The following is a 27,422-nucleotide window of genomic DNA, read 5'->3' on the forward strand; positions in this document are numbered from 1 at the left end:
GTGAAAGCACAGGATAACATGGTAAACTGGTAAATGCACAGTAAAACCATTGAAAAAGCATGTAAAGCTTTCAAATTTACTGGGCAAATTTACGGTCGTAAACTTCTATAAGGCTTTTATTTCTCAAAGTGATATTAAGTGGAGTGGAAATCAGTTGTATGACTGATAAATGTGAGTGATTATTATTATTATTATTTATTTCTTAGCAGATGCCCTTACCCAGGGTGACTTACAGTTGTATACAAAATAAAATACAGTGAGTTAGTGACAGACAGGGTAGGTTTTTTGAAGAGGGGGGTTTAGAGGCTTGTTTGAAGGCAGAGGGTAAGAGGCCAGAGAGGAGAGAGGTGTTGAGAAGGGAGGAGATTATTATTTATTTCTTAACAGACGCCCTTATCCAGGGTGACTTACAATTGTTACAAGATATCATATTATACATTATTTCACATTATACAGATATCACATTATTTGTACATACAATTACCCATTTATACAGTTGGGTTTTTACTGGAGCAATCTAGGTAAAGTACCTTGCTCAAGGGTACAACAGCAGTGTCTCCCACTGGGGATTGAACCCACAACCCTCCAGTCAAGAGTCCAGCGCCCAGAGCCCTAACCACTACTCCACACTGCTACTGAGAGTAGAGCAAGAGCAGCAGCTTGAAAGAGGTGAGTGGGGAGGGGATCCAAGGCACACATGGAGGGTTTCTGGCACTGGAAGAGGGAGGAGATGTCAGAGTCTGGGAGGGGAGAGAAAGAGGAGACAGAGGGTGTTGGGGGGAATGAGAGGTGTTAAAGAGTTTGCGGATATCAGAGATTTTAGAGGAGAAGAAAGAGACAAAGTCGTCAGAAGAGACAGAGGAGGGAGAAGGAGGGGGGGTTGAGGAGGGAGGAGAAGGTCGACAGTAGTTTCCTGGGGTTGTTAGTGGAGGATTGGATAATAGATTGGAAATAGGAACTTTTAGCAGAGGAGAGATTAGAAGGAGGAGAGGAGAGTGCGGTAGAGGTCTAGGATAGCAGGGAGTTTGGTTCTCTTCTATTTCTTTTCAGCAGAGCACAGTTCGGTTCTTGCCGAGTGGAGCACAATGGAGAGCCAGGGTCAGGTTGGGAGTTTAGGGGCCACTGTGTGACAATAACCAACGTGATATTATCAGGAACTTGTTCCCATTGACTCATCATATCCTGTCTGGGACATTTCAATGTGGTGATAATAAGCAAAGGGTGACATTAACAGGAGGTATATTAAGTAGGCTTGACTGTATTAGTGATAACAGGATAGCAAATTGGGCTTCAAATGCTAAGAAAGCCCTAATTCATTCCACCCACTCCAGATCTTAAAAATCCTGTAATAAAAGTGTTTTTTCATAACATACACAGTTAGCTGTCTTGGGACTGTGCTGTTTGTGTTAGCTTTCTCTGTGTATTTTCACATGTGTGGAAATAGACAATTACCGGTATATAAATACACTGGAAGTAAACAGGTCTTGGATAATAAAAGGCTTTATTTTTTAGAAGTCAAATAGTTTTTACAATTTATTACAGCCAATTTCACGGCTTTCAAGTTTTACAAAAACAAAGTACTGCTGTGTGTGTTCCTGTGTGTCTGTCACAGCTTTACAATGTGCTAGCAGGAAGCTGGTTCAGTCTAAACAGCAGCTCTTTGCTTTTAACTGTGTGGTAAATGTCAAAAATGTGTGGCAAATATCACAAGAAGAGAAAAATCCTGATTCAATTCATTAGCTGAAATCTGTTCACATACTGTAATTAATGAGTGAATGTGAATCAATGATAGATTCCATTCCATAGGTCTATATGCTAAAGAGCTACAGTAGGTTCAAACAGTATAAAACTGAGTTCCAATTCTGTTTTATAGAAGGTGATTTAAGAGTTATAAAGGAGCTTAGTATAACTGTTTTAGTTGTTTGTGATTTACCACACTTTCATGCTTTTACACTCGGCTATGTTTAACAATAGTAATCTTTTATAAGGGAATGGGAATATGTGTAATTGAATGGTATGTAAACCAGAAGTAAAATACATGAACAAGCTTGTTGTCTGTTACATTGATATAGGTACAGTGAGGTTTGATACAATATTTAACATACAGGAGTGACACCTTCAATCCAAATGAATCTTTAATGCAGTATTATTATTATTATTATTATTATTATTATTATTATTATTATTATTATTATTATTATTTATTTCTTAGCAGACGCCCTTATCCAGGGCGACTTACAGTCGTAAACAAAAATACATTTCAAGAATCACAGTACCAGTAATAATACAATTAAGAGCAAGATAAAATACAATCACTTCGGTTCTAGCAAGTACAAGTATATGACAAAATACGATTCAAAATATACAATGGTCATGTACGTGGACTGTTTCAACAGGACTGAAGGTGGCATTCTACTGTACGTAATTCTTCCCCAAATTGCCCTTTTCCAGTCATCTGGTCATAAAGGTGAGAAATATAACAATAATACCTCACTGGAGACAGTTTTAGGATATGTGGTCATGCTCTTTTTATATTAAGCATTCCTTATTTTATTATTATTGATAAGGGAAGCTGGGATCATTAAAAATGTGGGTGAAGCTTTCACTTCCATTAAGGGCCCAAATTAAAACACAGCTTCCAGTTCACATGCCACCCTGCAGTCATATGAAGCATTATGTTTTTAATTTAGATGTTATTTTGCCATTTAAAACATTTCAATCTGCATATGGTTCTCTTGGAAGTCTGTCATGTTTGTACTGTAAATTACTCTACCTGGCATGTGTTTTTGGATCACCCTGGCATTTTTAGAGGGTGCTGTAAACCCATGTAAGTTCCAAACAAGCCCTGCTGAAACTGAATCCACACTTGTCTACCTGAGTTAGTTTTTAAACTTGATCTAGTGAATGACAGAATACTGCTGTAAACCAAATCTCGAAGTGTTTGGTCTTTATCACCCAGAAACCAAACAGCACATGGAAATTTAATTTAACTGGCTCCAAATAGTATTCGATATAGATATGGAAACAAAATAAACTGATTTAAAATAAATTTTAAAAAAAATCAGCTTTCAAGAGATCCAGGTCTGCAGACCAGTTATTCTAGGATGACCCAATGCCAAAAAAAGTGGCAACCTGATGCAACAGGCCTTGACATGAGGCTGCAGTTCACTTCTTCCACCATAGAGTACACCTGGTCTGGATCCTGTGATGTTTTCAGAAGGAAGTAGCTTTTAGATATGAAAACCCTGCAGCAGAATATAGGAGTGGGCTGGAACACCTCAGGGTTCTATGGTACATCCATTGCGCAAATATTGCGATATGCAGGAAAAGTGGGTATGTGGATAGCTGTCAAAGAGGTGCATGTAGGAGTTGAACATGTAAAGGTTACAACCCTAAAGTTTGCCCAAGAAGATAAAAAAAAATGTGGCTGCATACGGTTCCAGAATTGGCTCCAGACTGAATATGCAGAGAAAACCATACTGTACATGCAGAAAACAAGGTTTGGACTTGAGTTAGCACCAATAATAAAATACTAAGATGAGCGTAAAGACCACACGCACACAGCGACACATTTGTAATAACTATTTTATTATTGCACATAAAGATTCATTTTACTATACAGAGACAGGCTGGTGGCATATAAGAGCTGTTGGTCATTGTATTATTGTACACATCCCTTTTTCATTTCAAACTTACTTGAAGCCAGAACAGCAATTTCCTAAATATCTTTTTTTTTTTTATCATAACACTGCAGTTCACAACATAAAAAGGCTTAATGTCACAAAAGCTTATCAACTGTACACTTAAAAGGAAATATATGTTAGCATTTAAGGGAGCAAATGATTATTTTTATCTGACATATTCACACTTTTTATGTAGGGATTTTATGTACTAAAATGTATGTATCATTGTTCCCATTTCATTGCTATACTTTCACTGCTTAAAAAATTAAAAGAGGGGTATTTAGTTCTTCAGTCATGCAAGAAACAATCAAATATGAATTTCGTAGTAATTTTTAAATCTAACCAAGCTTATCTTAATTAGTTTCTATATAAATTAGCTAGTTGTCATTTGGCTTCCCCAATTATAGGCCCCTGGTGGATAAAGCAAAGGGCTTGTAACCAGGAGGTCCCTGGTTCAAATCCCGGCTCCCTCACTGACTCACTGTGTGACCTTGAGCAAGTCACTTAACTTCCTTGTGCTCTGTCTTTCGGGTGAGACGTTGTTGTAAGTGACTCTGCAGCTGATGCATAGTTCAAACACCCTAGTCTCTGTAAGTCGCCTTGGATAAAGGCGTCTGCTAAATAAACTAATAATAATAATAATAATAATAATAATAATAATAATAATAATAATAATAATAATAATAATAATAATAATTAGACCTGGACTGAACTTGTGGCAACGTCATAATTGCTGGTACCAAGACACAAATTTCAACTTTATTACATTTTGTATTATTGTTGATGTTGCATTTGCAATTGACCTCTGCATTTAAGAGAAATAATTTTTTACCAGTTAAATCATTTGTCTTGCACATTAAAACAAAAAAAGTAAAAAAATAAATGAAGGAGGTTGGACTTAAACTCTGAAAGCTAAGATTCACAATATAAAAACCCTCTAAAAGAGCTGAAAACATTAAAGAACTTTCCTGTCTGTCTAAATCTGAATAGGTCCGTATTTAAATATGTTAAATTGTTTACCCTGCCAACAATCACTTTCTATTAGATATTATACTCAATTAACCACAGTTGACTACTAACACAAGGCTTTCATTTTCTACCATCAATTCAGAATAATTTAATTACATTCTTAACAGGAAGACATGGGGCATATATAATAGCTACAGCATGGTCACTTCACTTCACTACTTAAAATCAACTCTTTGGGAAAGTAGTTACATAAAGCAGAGATTTTCAAATGCGACCGATGTCTACTGAAAAGCAGTACTTAAATACGCTTCTGTTTTGCCAAATTTCTGTATCCAAGGCAGCAGTCACTAAACATTAGCCAAGTGACATCACACTTGAATCCATTTATTTTGTTTCGCAAAAAAAAAAAAAAAGTTTAAACCAATCAGCCAATGGTTTATTAAAACAAGCTGGTATGCAGTCTGACAGTACACTCTGCTTTAGGGATACAGAACATGTTTAATTGAGTGCAGTGGTATCTGGGCTGTAGTTTGCAATAACATTTAAAGGATTCTGTGATGTGCAGGAATTGAGACTGAAGGAAGCTGAACTGGCTCTGCATCGAATGTTTCTCAGTGGTTATGCAGGTCCATCATTTAAGTATAACAAGTATCATTTAAAATTAAGGAGGAATCTCTCATTCAACCTGCCACTCTACATTAAACTAAACGACAACATTAAACCAGTCTTTTTACCTTAGAAACGAAATGACAGACAAAATGACCAGCAAACGGCTGTCAAAAGTTGTCTTTGCAGGCTGATTCATCATGTTTAAGAGTTACTGTCAGCAAAGTGTCCACGAAGGCAGTATGCGTAGAGACACTCTCCTGTTGGAGCTCTGGCTTTTTGTCTCCTCCCAACTTCACAGTATATAGGCTGCACTAGGACCTAATAAGTTACCACGTCTGGAAGATATTTTTATTGGGTAGTGCCCAGGAAATGAGCAGGCGGTAAGCTGGTTCTTAATAGCATTCTACCACCTTGCAAACATGCAGCTATAAAAGAAGTTTCTCGAAATGGTAAATTGGTTTGAACAACAAACAAAGGGGGTTTGCATAACGAGTTTGCTGTTTTTGCCCCCCCCCCCCCCCCTCCCCTCAATCAGCAGTCTAATCAGGAAGGGTGGCTCTGCAGTGACATCACTGGGGAGCTCATTTCACTTCCAGTGGGCAATTCCGTAAAGTATAGGGTGGGGTGGCGTTCAGTAATTGACTAACTTATTGTCTCCAAACGGCAGCAGCTATAAGTTGTGTTTTGTGTCACATGATGTTTAATTAAATACAATTAGTGCCCTAAAAAAAGTGCAACTGTAACAGGCGGGACACTACAAATCCTTAAAAGGTCATTCCAGCTATTTTAATATTTGTAGGCAGCAAACTCATATATTTAACTGCTTACTAGGTCTGATGAAACATGTTAAAAATACTAAAAGGGGAGGATGGGTATAACATACTTGTTAGCAGCTCAGTGTCATTTTCCATAAAAAGAGTATTGGTTGTTAAAAAAAAAAAAAAAAGAAAAACAAGAGTGGTACCAGATGAAGATATGGGACAGCTGGTTTTTGAATCGGATTCTCTGATGGGGTCACAATGAACACAGGGATATTCAGTTTCTATAATTCTACTAAACACCACTGTGCAGAAATATTTCAATGTCTTTAAAGTTAAACAATGTAATTAATGTACTAAATCTGGTGGATATCCCAATTGCCTGAGTAGGTAACTATGTTAAAAGGCCATCAGATTTTTTCCACTGCCAACTAAAACATAACACAAGATAAAAGCAGGAAAGTAATTCAAACAGTGCTGGCTGTAACCCAGTAGCCTACACTCAACAGCATATAAGGTCAAAAACAGTCCGTATCGGCAAAGGACTTTGATAATGGCTCTGCAAAAATTAACTCTACAGTTAGCACTGGTGATGGTGATTTTATAACCTGCCTTCTAACAAAAACAACAACAAAAAAATGAAAACATGAAATGTGGATCACTGTAGAGACACAGTACATATAAATAGTTTTCCCTTCAGTGGTATATCTCATTTGTTGGGTTTACTTAATATATTAGGAGTCTAGTATTCCATTAGCATACAGAATGGAGAACCCTCCCAGCATTACCCTATTATTACAGAAAGCATTTGATTTAGCCATTTACATCATTATCAATTACTGCAATACAGAGTTTGGTTTTGGCAGTATAAGAAAAGTTTTAGACTTGGTTTACTTCAGTGGAATCATCCTATATTGAATATAATAGGTTTCCTATTGGAAAATGTCACAGCTAATGATGATTTAACTTCAACATTGTCCACAATGGAACCACTGCCAAGCACACCCAGTAATAAGGATGATACTGAGGGCAGGCTAAAATAAAGAATAAAATATCATAGAATTAAATCCATTACATACTTTCGTAAAATGTCAGTTTCACTATCAAGAGGGACATACATCATATAGACAAACATAAAAGAATTACTAGACACTGCTGTGATTCAGACATTGAGTACTCACTAAACAGAACTGGTCCAAATTAAAAATGAACACACAAGGGAGGAGCACCGGCAAATACTTAAAGTGCTTGTTTATTCTCTCTTGCTGTGCACATTTCAACAACACATGGATCTTGTTAGATTTTCTCGAGCAGAAATGAGGATGCTCAGGAAACATAACAATGGGCCAGATTCTCAAAGACTCTGAATTATCATCTTCTGACAGGAATAAACATACAATTACAACTCTAAAACAACTTACAAGCCACTGAATCAAATTTTGGAGTTGTTTTGTGGTTAGTTGACTTTATTGGATGCACTGGTTCATGACAATTTGGAGCTAAGAGTTTTGTAGCCGCAAGCCATCACCTGGTATAGTGGGGTGGAGGCATATTTAAACAATGTATTAAATATAATAATATTCATATAAATAATTGTACATTACCTTAAAATGTGAACAACTAGGACTAAATCAGTACAGTGCCTTACTGCAGACATTAGAAGGATTTGACTTCTGATACAAAGGCTGCTAAATGAAAAACATGGATAAATAAATGAGGATTGAATGTCTATGTCTCTTCTTCACACAGAGAGTGGTGAGGGCATGGAACTGGTCACCTAGTCAAGCTGTTGAGGCAGAATCACTTGGATACTTTGAGACCCAACTTGTTTGTACATTATATATATTTTTTAAATCTGAAGTGAATCTGTTCCAGCCCCTGCTTGTTAAAGTCACCTCAAGTTTTGGGAATGGCACTTGTTCAACAATATTACCATCAGGAACATGTGATTAGATAAGCCCATAGAAGATATATGTTTGGGTATATTGTGTCATTTCAATGCCACACCACATGGTTCTTGGCTTTAACTTCTAAAAGGAATTAAGAACCCCCCCCCACCACCACCATTATTACACTCTGCATATCTTGCTGTGTTTCTAAATGCTATCAGAGGTGCTTCATTCCTGGCCAAATCCTTCTGTTTCCTCGATTGCAAAAAGCAATTTCTCCTTCAGCTGTTCGAAGCTTTTGTAGGGAGGCAGATCCAGTCGATTAAAACTAAAAGATAAAAACACACAAAATAATAATAATAATAATAATACACATCTCTACAAAGATCTGCAAAAGATCAATTTGAATCAAACACCAAGGAGATGTGCATGTTCTCCAAACCCTATATTCAGCATCTTCAAAAGTAATGCAAGCTGGAGCAACTGTAAACTCCATGTAAAATCTTAGTTAAGTTAAAGTGTTTGGTATTACTTGCAGAGCTGCTTCTGCGGCTTCTTCTTTTTTTTATTTGGGAATTTGTCTGTTAAACTGCTATGACTAAAGAAGGCATCTGCTGAACAGCCCTTTATTATGAACTGCTTCATCAGCCTCAGTATAACAGTTCACAATACAGCTGTGTCGGCTAGTAAACCAAGAATGACCCACACATGACTTTCAAAAGGGAATGCCAGCAATTTGTGGTGCAAGTACACATCTGCTGGATAACAGGCCTCCTTTGATACAACATAGGAATAGTCTCCAGACTGGAAATCACCATTTGTCAGAGGGATCATAACTCATTATTCCACAAGCACACTCACACACAGACATACAGTACACACAAATGCAACAGACACAAGTGAAAGACTTAATCTGTAAAAAAAATGTAAACAAAAACACAAACAAACAAACCAAAAAAAACTCACCAAGTATGACTTCTAGGTAACCAGGTCTCTTTCCCCACCTTATCAATACAGAATTTCTGGGGTCCATTACTCCCTGTTGTAGAATGTAAGTTGTTAGCATTTCAGAAAAAAAGGTGTTTTTGTGAACAAAGTATCCTGAAGGGAAAGGGAAAGGGGAATGGCACCCCTGTCTAACATGTAGTCAAGTCGTCACTCGATACATACAATAGAACTTGATCTAGAGAATCACAGATTACAGTAGTGAACCAAACGTGAAGCCAGCGGGGATCTATTGAATAATTAATATAGGAACCAAGGTTGTGAAAATCAAACACCCAATGATAGTCTCTAGTGTAATTCTGAAAAAACACCGGAAGGTAAATATTTTAGTGATATAAACTATGGAAGAGTTTAGATCCGCTGCTGCTTAAATCAACTAAATAAACCCCAATATCTCAAAACATGTGCAAACATTTACACAAAGCCCTGTCTAATTATCCACCATTGGTCGAGGTAGGTGTACATATGTATGTCACACTTTAGAGTGTATTATGTCATTGTGACGAAACTTGAAAACGACATTATTTTCCTAAGTTATAAACAGTTTAATCAATAGGATCAGAATCTCGGGGGAAATAGTTGCACACTGTCTGCATGCTGATTTTTTACACAGAGTGGATACAGGTCATAATGCTCACTTTTACTGGTTAGTTTTGAATTTATAGCAGTGGTGGGGATGAATGCCACTGGGATGCTAGTTTTATTCTTTTTAGTTCTACACAATTAATTTTTTATGAATCTTATGATCTCCCACATAAGGAAACTATACATACCACAAACTTAAACTAAGGGATGGCATACTGAAAACTAAATCTAAGGGAAGACCTTTCACCTTTGGCTTCAGCTACTGTATAACCCTAATTTTAACTCATCTGATGATAACCTACTGTATGTAATAAAATATATTTTGGTTTCAGTGTCTATTTTTGTGCATTGCGGCATTGTTTGCCACCTATGTACACTGTAAGTAAATCTACAAAGACTGCAATTGGAGAATGATCATGGTCTGAGCTGTTTGTTCTCACCTATCAATTCTGTAAAGCCGCCAACAGGCAGACGGCAGGTTCCTGTTACAAACTGCAGCAAGCGGATTCTCTTCTCGTTATCCATTTCCTTTACCACCTAACAAGGAAGGATTTAACATCAGCATTTAGAAAAAAAATGAAAAATGCATGAAAATATTTTAACATATCATTTTGTTCGTAGATGTGTGCTGAAGTGAAACAAATTCTGACAAACATTTCTAGTCACATTTTCAAATGCAATAATACTTGTGACATATAGGAATTCCTCTTATATGACCTATATCGTGCACTTTCAAATAAAGCCATCATAGTAATGAGCAGTTATAAAATAAAAAGACAGATGACTGGCTATTCAATTAACGACAAAAGAAAAATGACTTACTTGCATCTCTGCTTTTTTTTTCTTCTCTAACATCCATGCACATGGCAGATTTTGATTATTTATTTACTGAAATCAGTACAATGTAACCTCAAGTGCTACTTTAAATTATTTTTGAAATATTATTCCTCCCATGTCGTCAATGCGCCAACAACAATTCTCTAGTAAACACTCTTAACCACGAATTACTGTGCTGAGGCAATAGGGATCTCTGGCATGTTAACGTTTGTTCCCAAAGCAGGGGAAACAAATCTGGGTTCAATCACATTTAATCAGGAAAATATGACACACTACAACAAACTTTGAGCTTGTTACTTAATATAGAGATTATATGGCTGGCGACTCTTCCCCTCAAAGACTTGATATTAGTTGTCCCACAACTTATAAATGACCAGATCCTTATATACATTTTAATTAACCATTATTACATGTTATAAAGGTATGTGTTTTTTAAGGATTCATATATTTTATATCAAGATGTTAATTGAAAATGCTGCCACGCTGCTGTGCATAGTACATGTAATGGGTTGGTAATACTTGAACCTTTAGTGAATTAAATTATTTCTGTGGCATGTTGAGGATCATATGCCACAGTAGAACTTACTATAAAAACATTTATGATTACAAAGGAAAATCATTTTTCATTCAGAAGAATGCCAGAGTTGCTAGCTCACCTGCCAGAACCACTGAATCTGCTTGCTGTTTTTGGTGTAGTGGCGGTAGATGGTGTTTTTCTGCCAGTCACTCAGATCTATCTCCTGCATCCCACAGAGCATCAACTACAAAAATATAAAATACTTTTTATTCAATTCATCTTTGTGCTTCATAATAAAACTACAAATCCATCACTGGTATTTACTTAAATGTACTTAAAATTAGCAAACAGAACCTTGTCTACAGCTCTTTATTGGAAAAAAAACCCCTCCACATTCATAACTTTCTAGGAAATAAATGTTCTCCACACATCATAACAAATTCTTTTGAGGTACGTTCTAAAATCAGGTTGCTTTACATTGAAATGAAAAGCTGGAAGAAAAGATGATTGCACATCTCTGATTTATGTTTTTATTCTTTATTTTGATATGCCACAGTTAAATAAAAAACAAGTGGGCACTACAATATATTTTTTGTTGGAACTGGGCATGCTCTCAACTGTGTATAAGTAAACCTGTTTTTCTAAAGTTCTGCCTTACCTGAGCTGAACATACTTTAAAAGTTATTGTATGTGTGTATTGCTTCAGATCGTACTGAATGACTTCTCTACGGTCAACTACAAACTTACAAAGAAAATCCTTTTCTTAAATAGGAAGATGTGTCTGTGATTAATAAATCCAAAAATATTCCTTACATATATTTCGCTAAGCACTTCAATTTGATTTTAGTACATTGACTAAGTGCTAACATTTACTGTGCTAATCTAGCTAGGTTACTCACTGATCCATGAATGGATAAGAATTGGCTACACTAATCTCTTCTGGAACCGAGTGGTGGGCAGTTTACATTTCAATGATTTTTATCTCATGGGCAGACACAGCAAGACAAACAAATACAGTTCATAGAGCACAGTAAAGTATATTGTATATAGTTTTGAGTCTGACACATTTTATTAAGAATTTAGTGTAAAATATGAGGAACTTAATCATACAAAAATCACTTAAAATCATGTATATTTGAGTCTCTGATTTGTAAACCACAGCCTTTAGTCTTTTCTTTTCTTCTTTCCTCATGTGTTTAATTCTCTCTTTGGGTTTTCTTCTTTGAACTAATGCATCGCATGCTCCCTTTTGGTTTTGTATAATTAGAAGCTACTTGCATTGTGTTTGTTTGAGAATTAGATTTATTCCTGCATCCCTATGTCATGCTGTAAATAACAGTATTGTAGATCATTATAACCAACATCCACCAAATGTACATGTAAAAAACATGTGTGACATATGTACAGACAGATACACAGGACATTCTTATATCCCTAGATTGTGATACTCTCAATAACTGGGTCAAGTGGTTCTCTTTAAAATTATAAGTGACCCTTATAAAAGTTTACCATAGTAAAAGCAAAGTGTAATAACAGCGTTGGGTAAGCCCAATGAGGTAAAGCATATTAAAGCCCAATGAGGTAAAGCATATTAAAAAAAAAAAATTGCGAACCATGGTGAACTATGGCAAACGCACAGTATAAGCATATAAGTACACGCTCAGAAAAGCACAGGAAAACTGCTCAACTTTAGCAGTAAACTTTTATAAGGGGACATATGGGTGTCCATACGCTATATCCCTGTTGCAACGGATATTCATACCTGGCACGAAGTAAAAAGAAAGATTACATAAACAGGCGATCCAGGATGTGTTTCCCAGCACCAACAAAAGACCCACATGAGACTATGCACAAGTCATGTGGGTTTTTTCATTTCTATACCCAATGTTGTCAAATGCTGTATACGTATAAAATAAAAACAGGTAATGCAAGGATTCATACAGAAGAGCCGGTAATGTTTCCATTCAAACTAGCAGCCTGAGGTCTTAGTGTGGATTAAAAGAGCATTTTCTAAGCCTCATCTGCCTATTTATTTCCTGCATTTCTCCTCTGAAGCAGGAACATACAGGGCCTTTTTAAATCTTAAGGAACACTTTCCATTTCGTTAGATTGATTTGAAACCAAAAAAGGAGCAGTTAGAGATCACAAGGAAATGAATCAGTTCCTGTATGTTTTTTTTTCTGCTGTGGGTTACTGTCCCTTTCTGAAGGCTGCACCAGAAAGAACAATTACATCACTCTTCAGTGCTTTTATTTTATTTTTTAAAGGGAAAAGGCTCTATTTTTATAATTGCCCAGTTAATTTCATGGGATTTGTTTAATGAATTAGTAACTCACTACTGTAGAAACTACCACTTTAGAGATCCTGCAAAGTATATGTTTCGCAATTGTTCTCATTGGTCAAACTTTGCACTCAAACCAAATCATTTTGTGTTACAAAATATTCAATGTAAAACTGAGGCATTTAAAACTGGACTTAATTACGTCGTCTTAGGTGGATTTGGTCATCCAATTATCAGGATTTCATATCCTCTTGTCTTCTAAGCCAGGTAGATATTGGGGTCTATTCAGCTGGTCTCAACCAGGGGTTCCGAAATGCGGCCCGCGATGGCCCTCATCAAACATTTCTAAGATTGTTCTATATTTTCTTAGAATGAAAAGACTTGGGCCCTTACAAGTTAATTTTCTGCTAAATATCGGTACAAGCAATGCACATCGCAGTGCGGTGCGGCGCTAGTACTGTAGCTTTAAGAACATGAAAACAAGACACATGTGCAGCCAAGGGCACTGATCTCAACTGCAAGGGGGGAGGGGGTGGGATTTGGTGATTACTGTTCCAAAAAGTCAGCTGCATAAATCCCACTTCCTTGAAATATAATAATAATAATTAGTCGTGGGTTTCTTTAACATACACACTATAATAATACTATCCCAAAATAAATCATAATTCAACTTCGAGGATAAAAACGATAAAAAAAAAGCATTTTACCTCTAATTTGGAAACATTTGTATGCATTTTTTTTTTTTTTTTTTTTTTTTTAAATAAAGAAATCCCAATAGATTTCACTAAACATATGAATAACTTCATTTTGAATATTAAGCAGGTTATTTTTAGGGCTCAATGTTGTTATGTTAATGAAAACCACTACTTATTTTAGGATAGTATTAGGAAGTGTCTGATATTGTCAAAGTTTGTAACTATTCGTTTTCCATTTTAGCACATTAAGCCACAGTAAGCATTTTAGGATGTCCCCATAAACACACACATAAATGGCTGGTTTCACAGACCCTGATTAGTACTGGTCCTGGACTACCCAATGTTAATTTAGGTAAAGTAAACCTAGATTAGTGCTAATCTGGGTCTGTGAAAACGTATTTCAGAAAACAAAAAAGAAAAGGCAGCCGAAAATATGTATGTCTTCGGTATATATATTGTGGCGAAAGGTATGTTATATTTATTGCACATATTGGTGTTTAATTATAGGTGAATTTTATTATGCTGCCCACCACCCAATGTCCCACCTGTTAAGTGGCCCTCCTTGACCAAAATTTTGGGAACCCTGATCTAAACGGTGGCAGATCTAAATACTGCTAATGTTTAAATAAATAATAGAGGGTCCAAGGTTATGAAACTGAAATATCAGACCATTCATGTTAGTCTCTTTAGTTTATTTTTGGCTGTACAGATAAGAAAAACTGTATTTAGATCCACCAATGTTTAGATCAATGGATTAGACCACATTATATCGACCCTTTAACAATAGGCATTACATTCATTTTACAGTTTTACATATGGAGATTTTTGAAGAACCCCTCTGAAACTTCAAAACTGAAATCATAGCCAAACGAAGTTTTAGATGCTGTTATTTTGACATTGTTTACCTCTATCTCCTTTTCATCAAAGTATCTGAGCCACTCGAGAGGGACAACCTCGTTGAACCCGTCCAGGAAATCCTTGGTCTGCTCCTCCACACCTCGAGTGAACCTCCAGTCTGTGAGCAGTCTGACAAACAACCGAACAGTTAGGTATGTGCATTGCTTAAACCCTTTATATCCATGTACTCTCACAGCAGGGTCATCCGAGAGCACATGACTGCATGCGATATCTGTACACAACAGTGTACTGCTATACCACCTCAAATAAAGTGTAAATAAAAAAGTATGGGCCTCTCACAAGCAGAGACTATTGTGTTGAATTGGTGTTTTTTTTTTTTTTTTAATGTCCACTGGAGCTCAGCTCAGAACAACAAAATAATTTATCTTGCGACTTGAACTCAGGTCAGAGCCACACACGGTCAGTGGCTTTGCAGTCTGTACCACCTAGCGCCCCTTATGAATGATAATATCTGGCATTATTATGCCAGGTATTTGAAATCATTAAAGGTAGACTAATGGGTGTTGTTGGTTACCTGATGTATTCTTCCTTGTTCTCTGCTGTCACCAGCATATTCTCCCCATCTGTTATCAGTTCGTGTGTTGTCACCTTTCCCAATATCTCCATGTCCTGAGCAAAGAACAGCTCTACCCCGCACTCCTCCAGATCATTCTCTCTGAAAACCAACATTAATAGCTTGGATGCTCATCACCAGTATTCTATAAATGCAGTACTGATGATGGTCCACTTTGTTCCCAGTTTATCCACTTTTTCAATCAATGTGTTCTGCTATCAGAAACGGACTGGAAAGAAGCTGCCGTTTCAAAGCTATGTGCAATGGCTTAACCAGAGCAGAACACGTGTAAAATGTCTTTTACTTAAGAAGTGCTTTTTAGGTTGCAGCAACAATGAGAAATACATATGCAGATATATGACTACGTTATGATATATAATAGAACTGCTACTTACTTGACCCACATAATGGAATTGTAGAACTCTGGGTCAATCGACTCCAGGTCCTTCAGAGTCGGTTTTTTATTCAGCATGCGTTTGTAGAAAGGCAGAGTAAAACCTGTGTCGATGAATTTACCATGATACAGAGCCTGGGGGGTAAAAGAAAAAAGATAAATGATTTACTGTAGCAGAATATAAAAAGGCACTGGATTAAGAAATATTGTTAATAGCCCTGGTGGTCCCTGGTGAGTTCTGGCACATCCAAGTGAATTCTGAAAATAACATTGCAGTGCTGGCAATTTTTGTTTTTCTTAAAATGCACTATTTATAGCCAATTGTTCCCTCTTCCCTCATCATTCACCACTGCTTATATCAGTAACTGCTGAGAGGAACCACAGCAGCCTGCAGCTGACAAACGTGTTGGACATTGCAGTACTCCACTTTGGAGTTCCTTGAACCGCTTCAATGAAAGATTTCAAGTCTGAGAACCAAGACAGGAAAGCATTTGATAAAATGAACAATGTGGAAATCTGATTGCTTGCAAGGGGTAGGAGTGTGACGGCGTGTAAGGCAGAATGTGTCTTTATATTACGCCATCTTCACAAGCATGCAGATCGAAACACACAGCATTCCCTTACAAAGTAGCAAGAGGCATTCCGTTTAATCAGATACCAAATGCCTTGCTTTGAATATGCGACTTCCCAGACTGTGACACATGGTTTGTTTGTGTAAAACAGTTGCTCTTCCAAGCTAGATATGTTTGCTGGTTCTGGGTCTGGCGGATAAAATCCAGACTGTTTTTAAAAATGTAATAATGCTTTCACGGCTTGAAAAAAGGTGTCCAACAATAATACAGACAGTTCTTAAGTGACTAACAGTCTGCTGTTTTATTTAGGATTATGTCTTAACATGGGTGGGGTCCACACTGCACATTTGAGAAATGAAAACAACTGGAATTATATATTTTAAAAAAAGGACTTTAAAAGGGGATATATGAAACTTTTTACAAACCCAACTAAATATAGTTTCTTTTGGAAACTGGGTGGGGCAGTGAGTTAGTGCTTTGTCCTTTGTGGATTGGCTTTTGGTTTGGGGCCTACTTCTACTCTTTCCCAGAGAAAGAGAGGGGAGTGAAAGTGATTTTGATTCGACAGCAGAGATGTATTTAAGATATAAATACATCTCTGTTGCTCTGAATGTCCACATTAATTAATTTGAAATAAATCATAAAAGTGTATGTACTGACTGATTAAGCCATTATTCTATAATATTACATAATAGTAGACACCCACTTTTAATCCACGGTGACGATGGTTAGAGAAGTAAGAGCTACTCATTAGATGTCTTTTTTTTATCCCAACAATCACATTTTGAATATTAATTCAGAAATGCTCTTGTGGAAATCTATAAAACTCCTCCACCCAAATGAGTGCTTTTAAAGTGTACTTTTTACAGTGTGGGTATGCCATATTTTGCTGTTTGTAAATACTGTAACTACAGGTTTCAAATAAAATCGGTCAGTTCTCATATAAAATCGCCAAGATCAATACCTCACTGGAACAACCCCAGATGATGTCCTCAGTCTGTAGGGTTTCAGAACATCACAAATTAAAGCTGTCCTGTATATTGTGGTGCCCAAAAGTATTAATACCCTCCTATCTTTTCAATGCAAAATGCTCCAGTTCACGTTGGTATTAGGAAATGTACGGAGTAAGTATTGCCTTACACTAATGCCCCCTTACCATGGCTATGAATCTGCCGATGAAGCGGAAATAGGACAAGTGGTCAGGGTTGATGGAGGAGGCAGGATTAATCTGCAGACAGTAGTTATTCTTCCCTGCGTATTCGAACAGACAATACATGGGGTTCAATACCTCATGGGACAGCAGGAAGAACCATTCTCTGTGGAAAAGAATGCAACACAGCAGGGTTCAAAAGTAAATCTGCATAAATAGCAAGAACATATCACCAAATCGCACAATCTCAATTCTACCAGGAGGAGGTGGTGGTGATGGTGGGGGGGGCAGCATGTGATCTAATAAAGTAACTCAAATAACAAATGACATATGTAAAGGAAAGAATACATGTAATAGGTATTTAAGTGGTCTTAGGTGTTTTACAATTTAACACATCTCTTCCTTCATAAATGACCTTAATTTCTCTGAATTGTCTTGGGGAAGACAATTAATTGTCTGCAGGGAAAAAGCTCTAGCGGAGCCTGGCATTCTTTCATGACTCAGCTGCCAGTGTGCGATGCAGCACATTACATTCTCACCACTGCTAGCTGCTTCCTCACCACTGAGCAAAACACCACCCCATTCTCTAACCAATACAGGAGAACTGGACTTAACACATTTCTGGTTCAAGTCCTTATTTCGCAATGCAAACTAAGATGGAAGAGTAAGGAAGAACTTATAACTTCAACCAGCACTTCTATATGGTACAATATTACAACTTTATGGTGATACTGTAAGGGCTCAGATACAAAGAATATTCAGTTTCCCAGCTTAGCTGAGGTTGGAAAACAATCATCAAAATACAGACTGCATTTCAAGCAGAACATGAGGCAATCTGCCAGGCCCACCCAAACACACCAAGTAATTTTCTTCTTTGCTTATTGAATAGTACTTGCTCAGTAAAAGCCAAACCCAGTACATTTGTAGTCCTCTTTTGCCTACAGTGTCCGATGGAGTAGTGCAGTGGAGGTGTGACAGGCTCTCTCACATAACCTTTAGTGCACACTCCTGTGTCTGTAGCTTTGGGATCCTCATGTCAATGTGACACCAGGGTCTCAGCTTTTATATAAACACCTCACCAGAATTGTCACACTCATGTGTAGAACAGCAGTTGACAGTGAAAACGAGCAGATCCCTGGGACGTAGAAAGATCCCCAGCATCCTGTCCGTGGTTCTACCCTGTGGTAGAACAGCATGACGTAACCTACCATAGGGTAAAACCACTGGCAAGACACAGAGAGAGACAAAGACACACATAGACACACAGGGAAGGAGGAACGAGATGGACTCCCATTACCACAGAAGCAGGATTGCACCAGCAAGGGAGAAACACAGGATCCCAACATGATAGGATCCCAATGCAACATGAGGGGTCAAGAACATTGAAACAAGCAGGGGTATAATGTAGTACATGACAAACCCAACACCCTGACAACAAGTGCAGAGAAAGTGGGGAACTGTTACCGACTACACATAAGATAAAATATTAGGGCACCATGTAGTTGATTTTTAATTATATGTTAGTGTTAAAAAAAAAAAAAAAAGATGATTGCAGGACAACAAAAACTTTTTTTTTTTTATTCCATGACAGGTGTAACATTTGTGATCACAGTGCAATGCTCCTAGACTCATTAAAACAATTTGGTTGTAGGCATTTTAATTTATTTGCATGCTGTAGATAAAAAAAAATATTTTAAAAAATGTGCCTCTTAGAAACTGCTTGCAACTGCAGAAAAGCTGCTATATTTCATTCATCCATGTACATCAGAACTAGAACTGTTACAATCTGATGTACCTCATGCAAGCCACCAGATAAGAGATTGTTGGTATACAGTATGTGCTTACCTTGCAATGCCTCCATAATCCAGCCCCTCTTCTCCACGCATTATTATATACAACCTGCGACGCAAGTCATATGCTTTCATATTCATGATCTAGAAATGATATATACAATACAAATATTTAAAGAGACTCACTTGGAAATCACTAGGAAATTCACATTGAGATAAATATATGTCAATCCTATGTTCTAAAATAACTCAAAGGGCTCCTGAGTGTCGCATCCAGTAAAAAGCACTCGCGTAGAGTGCAGGATGCACCCTATAGTCTGGACGTTGCTGGTTTGAGTCCAGGCTATTCCTTTGCCAACCGAGGACGGGAGCTCCCAGGGGGCAGTGCACAATTGGCCGAGTGCTGCCCGGGGGGAGGGAGGGATAGGTGGGCTAGGGTGTCCTCGGCTCACCAGCGACCCCTGTGGTCTGGCCGGGTGCCTGCGGGCTTGCCTGTAAGCTGCCCAGGGCTGCGTTGTCCTCCGACGCTGTAGCTCTGGGTGGCTGCATGGTGAGTCTGCAGTGTGTAAAAAAGCGGGAGGCAAACGGCACACGCTTCGGAGGACAGCGTGTGTTCGTCTTCGCCCCTCACGAGTCAGCGCAGGGGTGGTTGCGGTGAGCTGAGCTAAACAAAATAATTGGACACTACTAAATTTGGGAGACGATAACAAAAAAACGAATTGGCGACTACCAAATTAAAAAAATAAATAAATAAATAAATAACTCAAATAACTAATCAAAAGGGTGGATTATTGGTTTGTGACAGCTGTGTAAAAATTACTGGGCTTTAACCGGAAACCAGGGGGAATGGATTTAATATGAAAACCATGGTTTCTGTGGCCCGACATCACTTGGTAGATGTATTTACTTATTTAACACCTGCCGCTGCCCAGCCCATAGCCAGCATATGCTGCCCAGGTTACTTTACCTGCTGGAAGGAATCTTCAAATAAAGTCTGCCTGGACACACTGATTTTCACATGGCTTGGGAGTGCATTAGACTGGAACAAAAACAAAAAACGACAACTCAGTAAGTCTACAAATACAAACACTTCTTATTCCAGATGCTATTTTAAGAGCTTTTAATTGATGTTCTAAAGATGTACAGTCCAATGTAAAAGATTTCATCAGGAACCTTTTCAAATGACATTGCATATTTAAAAAGCTTGGCATGCAACTCTTAAATAATGCAAATTGTACAGTACCTAACTGCCCTTTTTTATTATGTTCATCTATCTGTCTATACTAACTCTGTAACTATTGTGTTGCACAGTGAAGATCCAAAACACGTCTCTTATCTAGTTTATTGTAAATACAGTATGCTGTGAGGAACTGGAGTCACTACAAGAGACTTTACTCAGCCAAAGGACAGACTGGCTGTTTGGAGTCACGCTGCAGAGTGGAGTGCAAGGAAGGAAACTGTGAATGCTAAAAAATAAATACAATACTTCTCAAAGATTTCATACCAAGATGTTTCTGAATTAATACATTTTTTAAAATAAATTCACGCAATTATAACCCTTGAATGCAGAACGACAAACAGTCTTCATCAGATAAACTGGATGAAGTAATTTCGGGATGTATACCAGATGCAAGCTGTCACTTTCTTTGGAAAACAAAACCGCAAGGTTTTGGAGATAAGATTGGCCGCCATTCTTCCTCATGCAGTGCTTATCCAAGCTCTGATGTCATACAAAACCCCTTAATGGTATCTGTGAGATCTCATAAACCCCCAGCTAGCAATTGTGAGGCTGGGTTTCCATGAGAAAAAACTGCATACGAAAAAACCCCACAGATGGATAGATAGAAGATTAAAAAACTAAAGACTACAAATAACTTTTTACAGAAGACCTGCAGGTTATAGTAGATTGTTTAGTTACTTCAATCCTCTTTTACACAGCTGCTTTCTTAATGAACTGTACTTACATGACACAGAAACCGGAACTGGTGATACTTCCACCTGAAACTCCGATCGTATGCTCCTGGAGACCCTCCTTGTTTTGAACTTAACATGAAAACAAGAAGAAAAGAAAACAGTATATTATGCTTCTTAATTCTTGTGCCTTATTAATGGTTATGGTTCAATTGTTTCTACTTAAAACAGGCAAGCCATATGTATTTATGTGAAAGACCTGCCATTCACTCATATGGCAATGCCTCTTACAGTCATTCTCTTTCCATAAACAGTAGGTTTGTTAAAGCAGACGATGCTTCTGTTGACAGGAATGCGTGGCACGAGATGATGGTTACACATTGCAACACTGTGGTGTATGTTCAATGCAAAAAGAACAGTTCCACTGTATACATAGAGGCACAGTTTGTTTTATTATCGCCTTGGCTGGATTGCTCATTTTTACCAACAGATCACAAATGCCTTTTGTTTTTGGATAGAGTCCACCAATCCTGTTCTGTGGTCGAAATAATTTGGGCTCATGTAGAGGGCCATATTTTCTCAACATGTGCCCAGTCAGCAAAGTATGGGTGGGAAGTGGACCACTAATAATCTTTGAGCCACTTGGCTACCTGCCTCTTTGCTATCTTCAAAGAGGGTATTTACAGCCATTTAACATCCCACAAACTTTGTTTTCTGGAGCTACCAAAAACATTTTATTTGTAGACAGTGTTCCAGTCCCCCAAAATACATAAAACACATATACATACACATATACATACATATATCTGGTAGAATTTGTGCTGTGTCTTGTTTGAGTAAAAAGAGAAAATCTTGCCTGTGTGTATCTATCTATAAAATGTTGCTATAAAGATCTTATAGATTATTATTATTATTATTTATTTCTTAGCAGACGCCCTTATCCAGGGCGACTTACAATTGTTACAAGATATCACGTTATTTTTACATACAATTACCCATTTATACAGTTGGGTTTTTACTGGAGCAATCTAGGTAAAGTACCTTGCTCAAGGGTACAGCAGCAGTGTCCCCACCTGGGATTGAACCCACGACCCTCCGGTCAAGAGTCCAGAGCCCTAACCACTACTCCACCAATTTAAAAAAAAGTATAGAACTCCTATTATATTAAGAGCCATAGGAAAATGTATATTTTCCTGCTTAACCATGTACTTAAAAAAAAAAAAAAAAAAAAAAAAAAAAAAAAAAAAGTCCTATATTTACCCTGAATCAAAACCAGGTCGTGGATCTTTAAAGCTGGTGGTGCGAGTGTTGTGGTCGACAAAATAGCGAACCCCTTCGTTGGTGTATTTCATCTCCCAGCCCGGGGGGAGGGGTGGCTCCTGAATCATCCTGCAAGAACGGAACTCGTATCAAACTGTGTCCTTGTGCAGACCAGCAGAAGTGTCACAATCATCTGTGTAGGACGAGCTCGAGACAATGCCAAGGGCAGAGGCAAGACTCCCATTGCACAGTAGTTTGAGCCATTCCAGGCTTCATTATGAGTCTGGTGAAATGAAGCTCTGGGTTTTTTGATAGACTAGGTTAGTACATTTCAGTGGGGGGGGAGGGGTCATATTTACATCTCAACCAAGACTGGATATCTTTACTCTCAGAAACACTGCTTTAAGGCAGTTTTCTGAATAATGTGTTTTTTTTTTGTTTTTGTTTTTTACAGTATTTTCATAGGGATGAATGGACAGATGGATGGTTTGTAAACAATATGCTCCATCTTTAAAGGGTTTGGATTTTTGTACTGCTCAATAAATACATTTGGACACTGGAATTACAACACAATTATTCAGCATTAAATAGTTCAGATCCACCAAATAATAGCATGTATATGTATATGAATATGTTTACCATATGCGTGTGCTGTATTTACTCAGTTTTATGTGGACATCGTGGTTAGCTCAACCCCACAAAAAGGACGTGTTTGTAATTGTGTAGTTCTTACCCTTGGGTTCTGGGATCCTCCCACTGTGTGGTGCGCGTATTGTGGTTAACAAAGTACACCCGACCATTATCTTGACGTTTTTCTGGAAAAAAAATAAAAGCAAATGGTTAGTTTGCATATGTTGTGAATACACTGCAGTACTACACTACATTAGGTTATAATTACAAACAGACTCTTTTTAAAAGGTTAAAGATGCACTGTTGATTATACAAAACAGTACAGCAATACAATACACGTATTATTCCACGAATATCTACACTATTTTCATAATAAAATTAGCAAAACCGAGCACGAAAAATTTAAATACCATTAAAGCCACAAAACACATGAAACCTGTCACAATTTGCACCCTAATAATTCAAGTTAAATGGAAACAGCAGCATGCAGTAACTAAGAAAGCCCTTAGCTTGTGTTAAAAAAAAAAGAAAATCCATCACTAATGAAGACTGAAATGCTGCTACTTTTGGTCCAGACTAATAAATCAATTCAAAAGTAGGGACTAACTACACTCACTATCCCCCAATTATTAAAGATAATGGAATTTCACAAAGCAGAGCCAAAATGTACAAGCCCTCTATCATAGAGATTAAATTATTACTGGATGAGAGAACACAGCAAAGGATGTCAAGGAAGGCTAAGGAAACGCTAAAATAAAGGAAATAACCAATATTATAATGTTTTTTGCACATAACTGTATTTTGGCAAAATAACTCCAGCGGAAGTCCACTGACGTAAGCAAATCTTGACCAACTACTGAGAATAAAGATATCCCAGAGTTAGGGTCAGCACCAATGAAAGATGAAAAGGCATACCACATTAATTAGCAGTAGCTCCACTAGTATTGTGCTTTTTATTAAAGCCATAAGGCTGCTTCTATGTAGTTCTCAACTCTGTGGCGTCAAAGGCTATATATAGGAAATTAAAGAGCAAAAAAGGAAATTAAAGAGCAAAAGCCAGAGCACTTGTTATGTTTTTTCTTTTCTTTTCTTTTTTTAATTGCTCTTCCTGCAGTGATTGAGATCTCACTTTGAAAAGAGCTTTAAAACAGACTTTTAAGTTATAAGTGTAAAAAGTTGTCAGGATGTTAACAAAGAAAAGAACAATTACAGGTACATTATTTAAACAGTAAAGCAATTGTTGCATCATTCATTTAATACATAGACACAGTTCATTTAAAAAAAAAAAAACTGCTGTTGAGAAATTTTAGCCAACATATTACACAGACTTCAAAACGCAAAAAAAAACAAAGTAAAAGTTTGGTCCAGAGGACAAAATCATCACCTTAATCTGAGTGCATAGAGGTATACAAAACTACGACTTTTCTTTTCTTTTGACTTTTTGGTAATGTAGCCAAGCCTGAACTCAAGTCACCAAATGGACTTACAGGCTGATTATTGCTGAAATGTACTGAGCAGGTAATCATAAAAACAGGTTTAGCTTTATCTCTTATCCTTCATTATTTCAGTAACCTAATACACAGCAGAATGCCTTGATCAACACCACCAAAAGGATTAAATCTGTTTTAATAAATAGAGGGCGACTGTTTTCGAATTGAATAGGACTGACAGGGAGTGTGGTCTTCGTGGTGAGCTTGACTTTATATCAAGCTTTTCAAAAGGAGGGAAGTTTACTGTAGTAGCTTCATTTCAGCATCATGGTTGATACAATATTAAGAAACCTGATTCATCAGGACCACAATGTTACCTTTCATAAACACAAATGATTCTATCACACCTCACGGTAAACTTAGTTCTTATTCTACTGGAAGACAGAAAGAAAGGAAACAAACATACTGGTTTCAAACCTTACTGGCTGCTGTTCCGAGTTGTTAAAGCAATTAACTTTCCTGCTGCTTTATTTGTTTTGTTTTAATTCCTAGTTAATCTCAAAAAGAGAAAAACACTGTTACAAATAACTCTCTTTCCCTTAAGGTAAGAGGACCTTTACTAGCCTCAGGATGGCTCACAATTTATTGAAACAGCTTATTGCCCAATTGCAACAGCTGTTAAACTTAAATGGTTTAGAATTGCCTTTAGTGAAAACAAGCTGATATTATATGGTTATCAAATCCTTGTTTGCCGACTTCAGCAAATGCTTCTTTTACATTTTTTTTTTTTTTTTTAAATGCTTCGCCACAGATGCTTTGTCAAACATATTGTACTCATTAGACATATGCACACTGCAAACAGTAGCTCTCAAATTGCATACTGAAAATCGCCTGGCCCACTGAAAGGGGTTATTATGAAGTCATCCCTTTACCAAACACAAAAATAGTAAAAGAATTATCCCATTACATACCAGAGCTTTGCTTTGTAATACCACAATCTTATTGAAAATATATCAACTCCAGAAGGGAGAAAGAGACTTACACTTCAACACAGTTCAACAGTTTCAGAAAATCTGCAGTAAGATTATGTTTGCTCTAAAGGGAAGTCACGTCATATGCTGAAGGAAAAGAAGTACAAAGGAGAAACTACACAAAGGTCCAGCAAAGTGGTATTAATTCATCTGATTTAAATTTCAACAACTGGCTGATGCAATGTATTGACTATTCGTTTTTTCTCTTACTCTGGGGGAAAAGTGCATGACAAAATGAAAGTAATTTCTTCCAAATATGAACTATTTTGTGGTCAGGTGAGTAGATTACATTCTGCTTTAAGTAGAGTTCCATGGTTTCATGAACATGGCTCTTTTTTAAAATCAGAGTAAGACCTGGGATTTGTCAAATTTGTTTTTATTTTGGAACTTACAGGTATTGCCAATTGTGCCAAATTGAGCCAAATGGCGTAGTGGATTTGGATGTCGAATGAAGTTCATTAAGGACCAATTGTCTATTTGGTCTCCAATTGCATGAATTTAATTGGATGAAATATCCAACCCAACATACATGAATAAAAAGCAGGCATTTAAAACATGTTTCAAATTCAGTACAAGTATGACTTCAATGACTCAAGCACTACTTACTGTCAAGACAGCGTATAAAGCTTTTTAAGTCCTTGCAATGCGTGAAGTAGAAATTAGTTTAAACAGATTTCTGACAAAATAAAAATCTAACTAATAAAAAACGTTACTGGTTCATAGAATTTTAGTAGCCATACCAAGTTCATATTCATCCTGTAAAAAACGTTACTTCAAAATTATTAATCCAGTTTCAGGATATACTATACAGTAAATATGTTTTAAATTATAAAACAGTTTGTGTAGCTTCTCAGCAGATACAGCAATCTTTAGAAGTTTAAATAACTGCACCTTAGCCTGGAACTCTAAGAAAATGAGCAAGGAAAGTTCCATTACATTATTATAAAGTAAAGTTGGGTTAAAATTACAAAATTGTTAATTCTGTAGATGGTATAATAAATGATCTAAAAGAAAATATTATATATATATATATATACACACACACACACACACACACACACATACACACACACACACACACATATACACACTTGTGCTTACAGAGAGATTGCTAATCATGGGACACTGCCAATTTACGTAAACAGACACTTATCTGAAGTAAAATCCTGCAAGTTGTGAAAGGAGCAGTGTAAAAAGAAAAGAAAAATGGATGTAGTCCTTCAAAAGTAAGCTAATAACCTTAAGCAGCATGGTAATATATAATATATAAAACACATTGGAGATATTCTATATATACTTATTTATGGCCAATAACTCGTAATAATGTCATAGTAAGTCAACAAACAAACATATACAACTTAAAAATATATTATGGTTCCAAATCAGGTCATCATCCCCTTCCCTAATGTATCAAAAGCAGCTGCCTGGCAGAGGCAAAGGTGATTCTTACTTACCCCAGCCTGGAGGTTGGGGGCCGAGTGGATCATTGTCTGTAGCGACACCAGAGGACTAGGAGAAAGAAAACAAAATATCCAGAGTTATACACTTTTCTCTCTAAATTCACAGAGCGTCTTCTTCCACTTCTCCTTCTCACTTTATCTTTAAAAATCATCGGCCCTGAAATTCTTTCAGTTGTTTGATCTCATGGCGCTATGCATTTCTGAAAATGTTGACAGCACAATAATAAAAAAAGGCATGACTACTGAAAAGAAAAGGTAATGCAATGGATTACAAAAAAAAAAAAAAAAAGATCCCAGACTATACCTATGCGTCTGCACTCCAACTGTTGGCTCGAGTGAATGCTATTACACTAAAGCAGCGTCTCAAACTCTCTCCAAAACCTACACATTACATTTTAAAAAAAAGCACACACACACACACACATGCACACAGCCCTTTCCAATGAAATCATTCCCTCAAGCACAAGGCACACCCAGGCTTCCTGGCTGCAAACT

The 27,422-nt window shown here is 37.1% G+C and overlaps 1 protein-coding gene across 3 annotated transcripts in view; it reads right to left on the reverse strand.

Annotated features, from left to right (window-relative positions):
* Positions 1-3,567: 3,567 nt before the first annotated feature.
* Positions 3,568-27,422, reverse strand: part of wwp2 (WW domain containing E3 ubiquitin protein ligase 2) — a 78,656-nt gene continuing 54,801 nt past the window's right edge. The window contains exons 1-15 of one of the 3 annotated variants that reach the window (XM_034040930.3): positions 27,232-27,354; positions 26,922-26,976; positions 23,110-23,191; positions 22,377-22,505; positions 21,170-21,248; positions 20,173-20,244; positions 19,261-19,349; positions 17,422-17,581; positions 15,695-15,828; positions 15,261-15,401; positions 14,734-14,854; positions 10,992-11,096; positions 9,939-10,035; positions 8,875-8,947; positions 3,568-8,236 (exon numbers count right to left, since the gene is read on the reverse strand). In XM_034040930.3, the coding sequence (XP_033896821.1) occupies positions 8,137-8,236; positions 8,875-8,947; positions 9,939-10,035; positions 10,992-11,096; positions 14,734-14,854; positions 15,261-15,401; positions 15,695-15,828; positions 17,422-17,581; positions 19,261-19,349; positions 20,173-20,244; positions 21,170-21,248; positions 22,377-22,504 (1,299 nt within the window). In that variant the 5' untranslated portion in view covers position 22,505; positions 23,110-23,191; positions 26,922-26,976; positions 27,232-27,354 and the 3' untranslated portion in view covers positions 3,568-8,136. Of the gene's footprint in view, positions 8,237-8,874; positions 8,948-9,938; positions 10,036-10,991; positions 11,097-14,733; positions 14,855-15,260; positions 15,402-15,694; positions 15,829-17,421; positions 17,582-19,260; positions 19,350-20,172; positions 20,245-21,169; positions 21,249-22,376; positions 22,506-23,109; positions 23,192-26,921; positions 26,977-27,231; positions 27,355-27,422 lie in introns of those variants that run through there. The other 2 variants (XM_034040928.3, XM_034040929.3) reach the window with 2 other exon arrangements.

The sequence above is a fragment of the Acipenser ruthenus genome, chromosome 19 (genome assembly GCF_902713425.1).
Source record: "Acipenser ruthenus chromosome 19, fAciRut3.2 maternal haplotype, whole genome shotgun sequence".
Lineage (NCBI taxonomy): Eukaryota > Metazoa > Chordata > Actinopteri > Acipenseriformes > Acipenseridae > Acipenser > Acipenser ruthenus.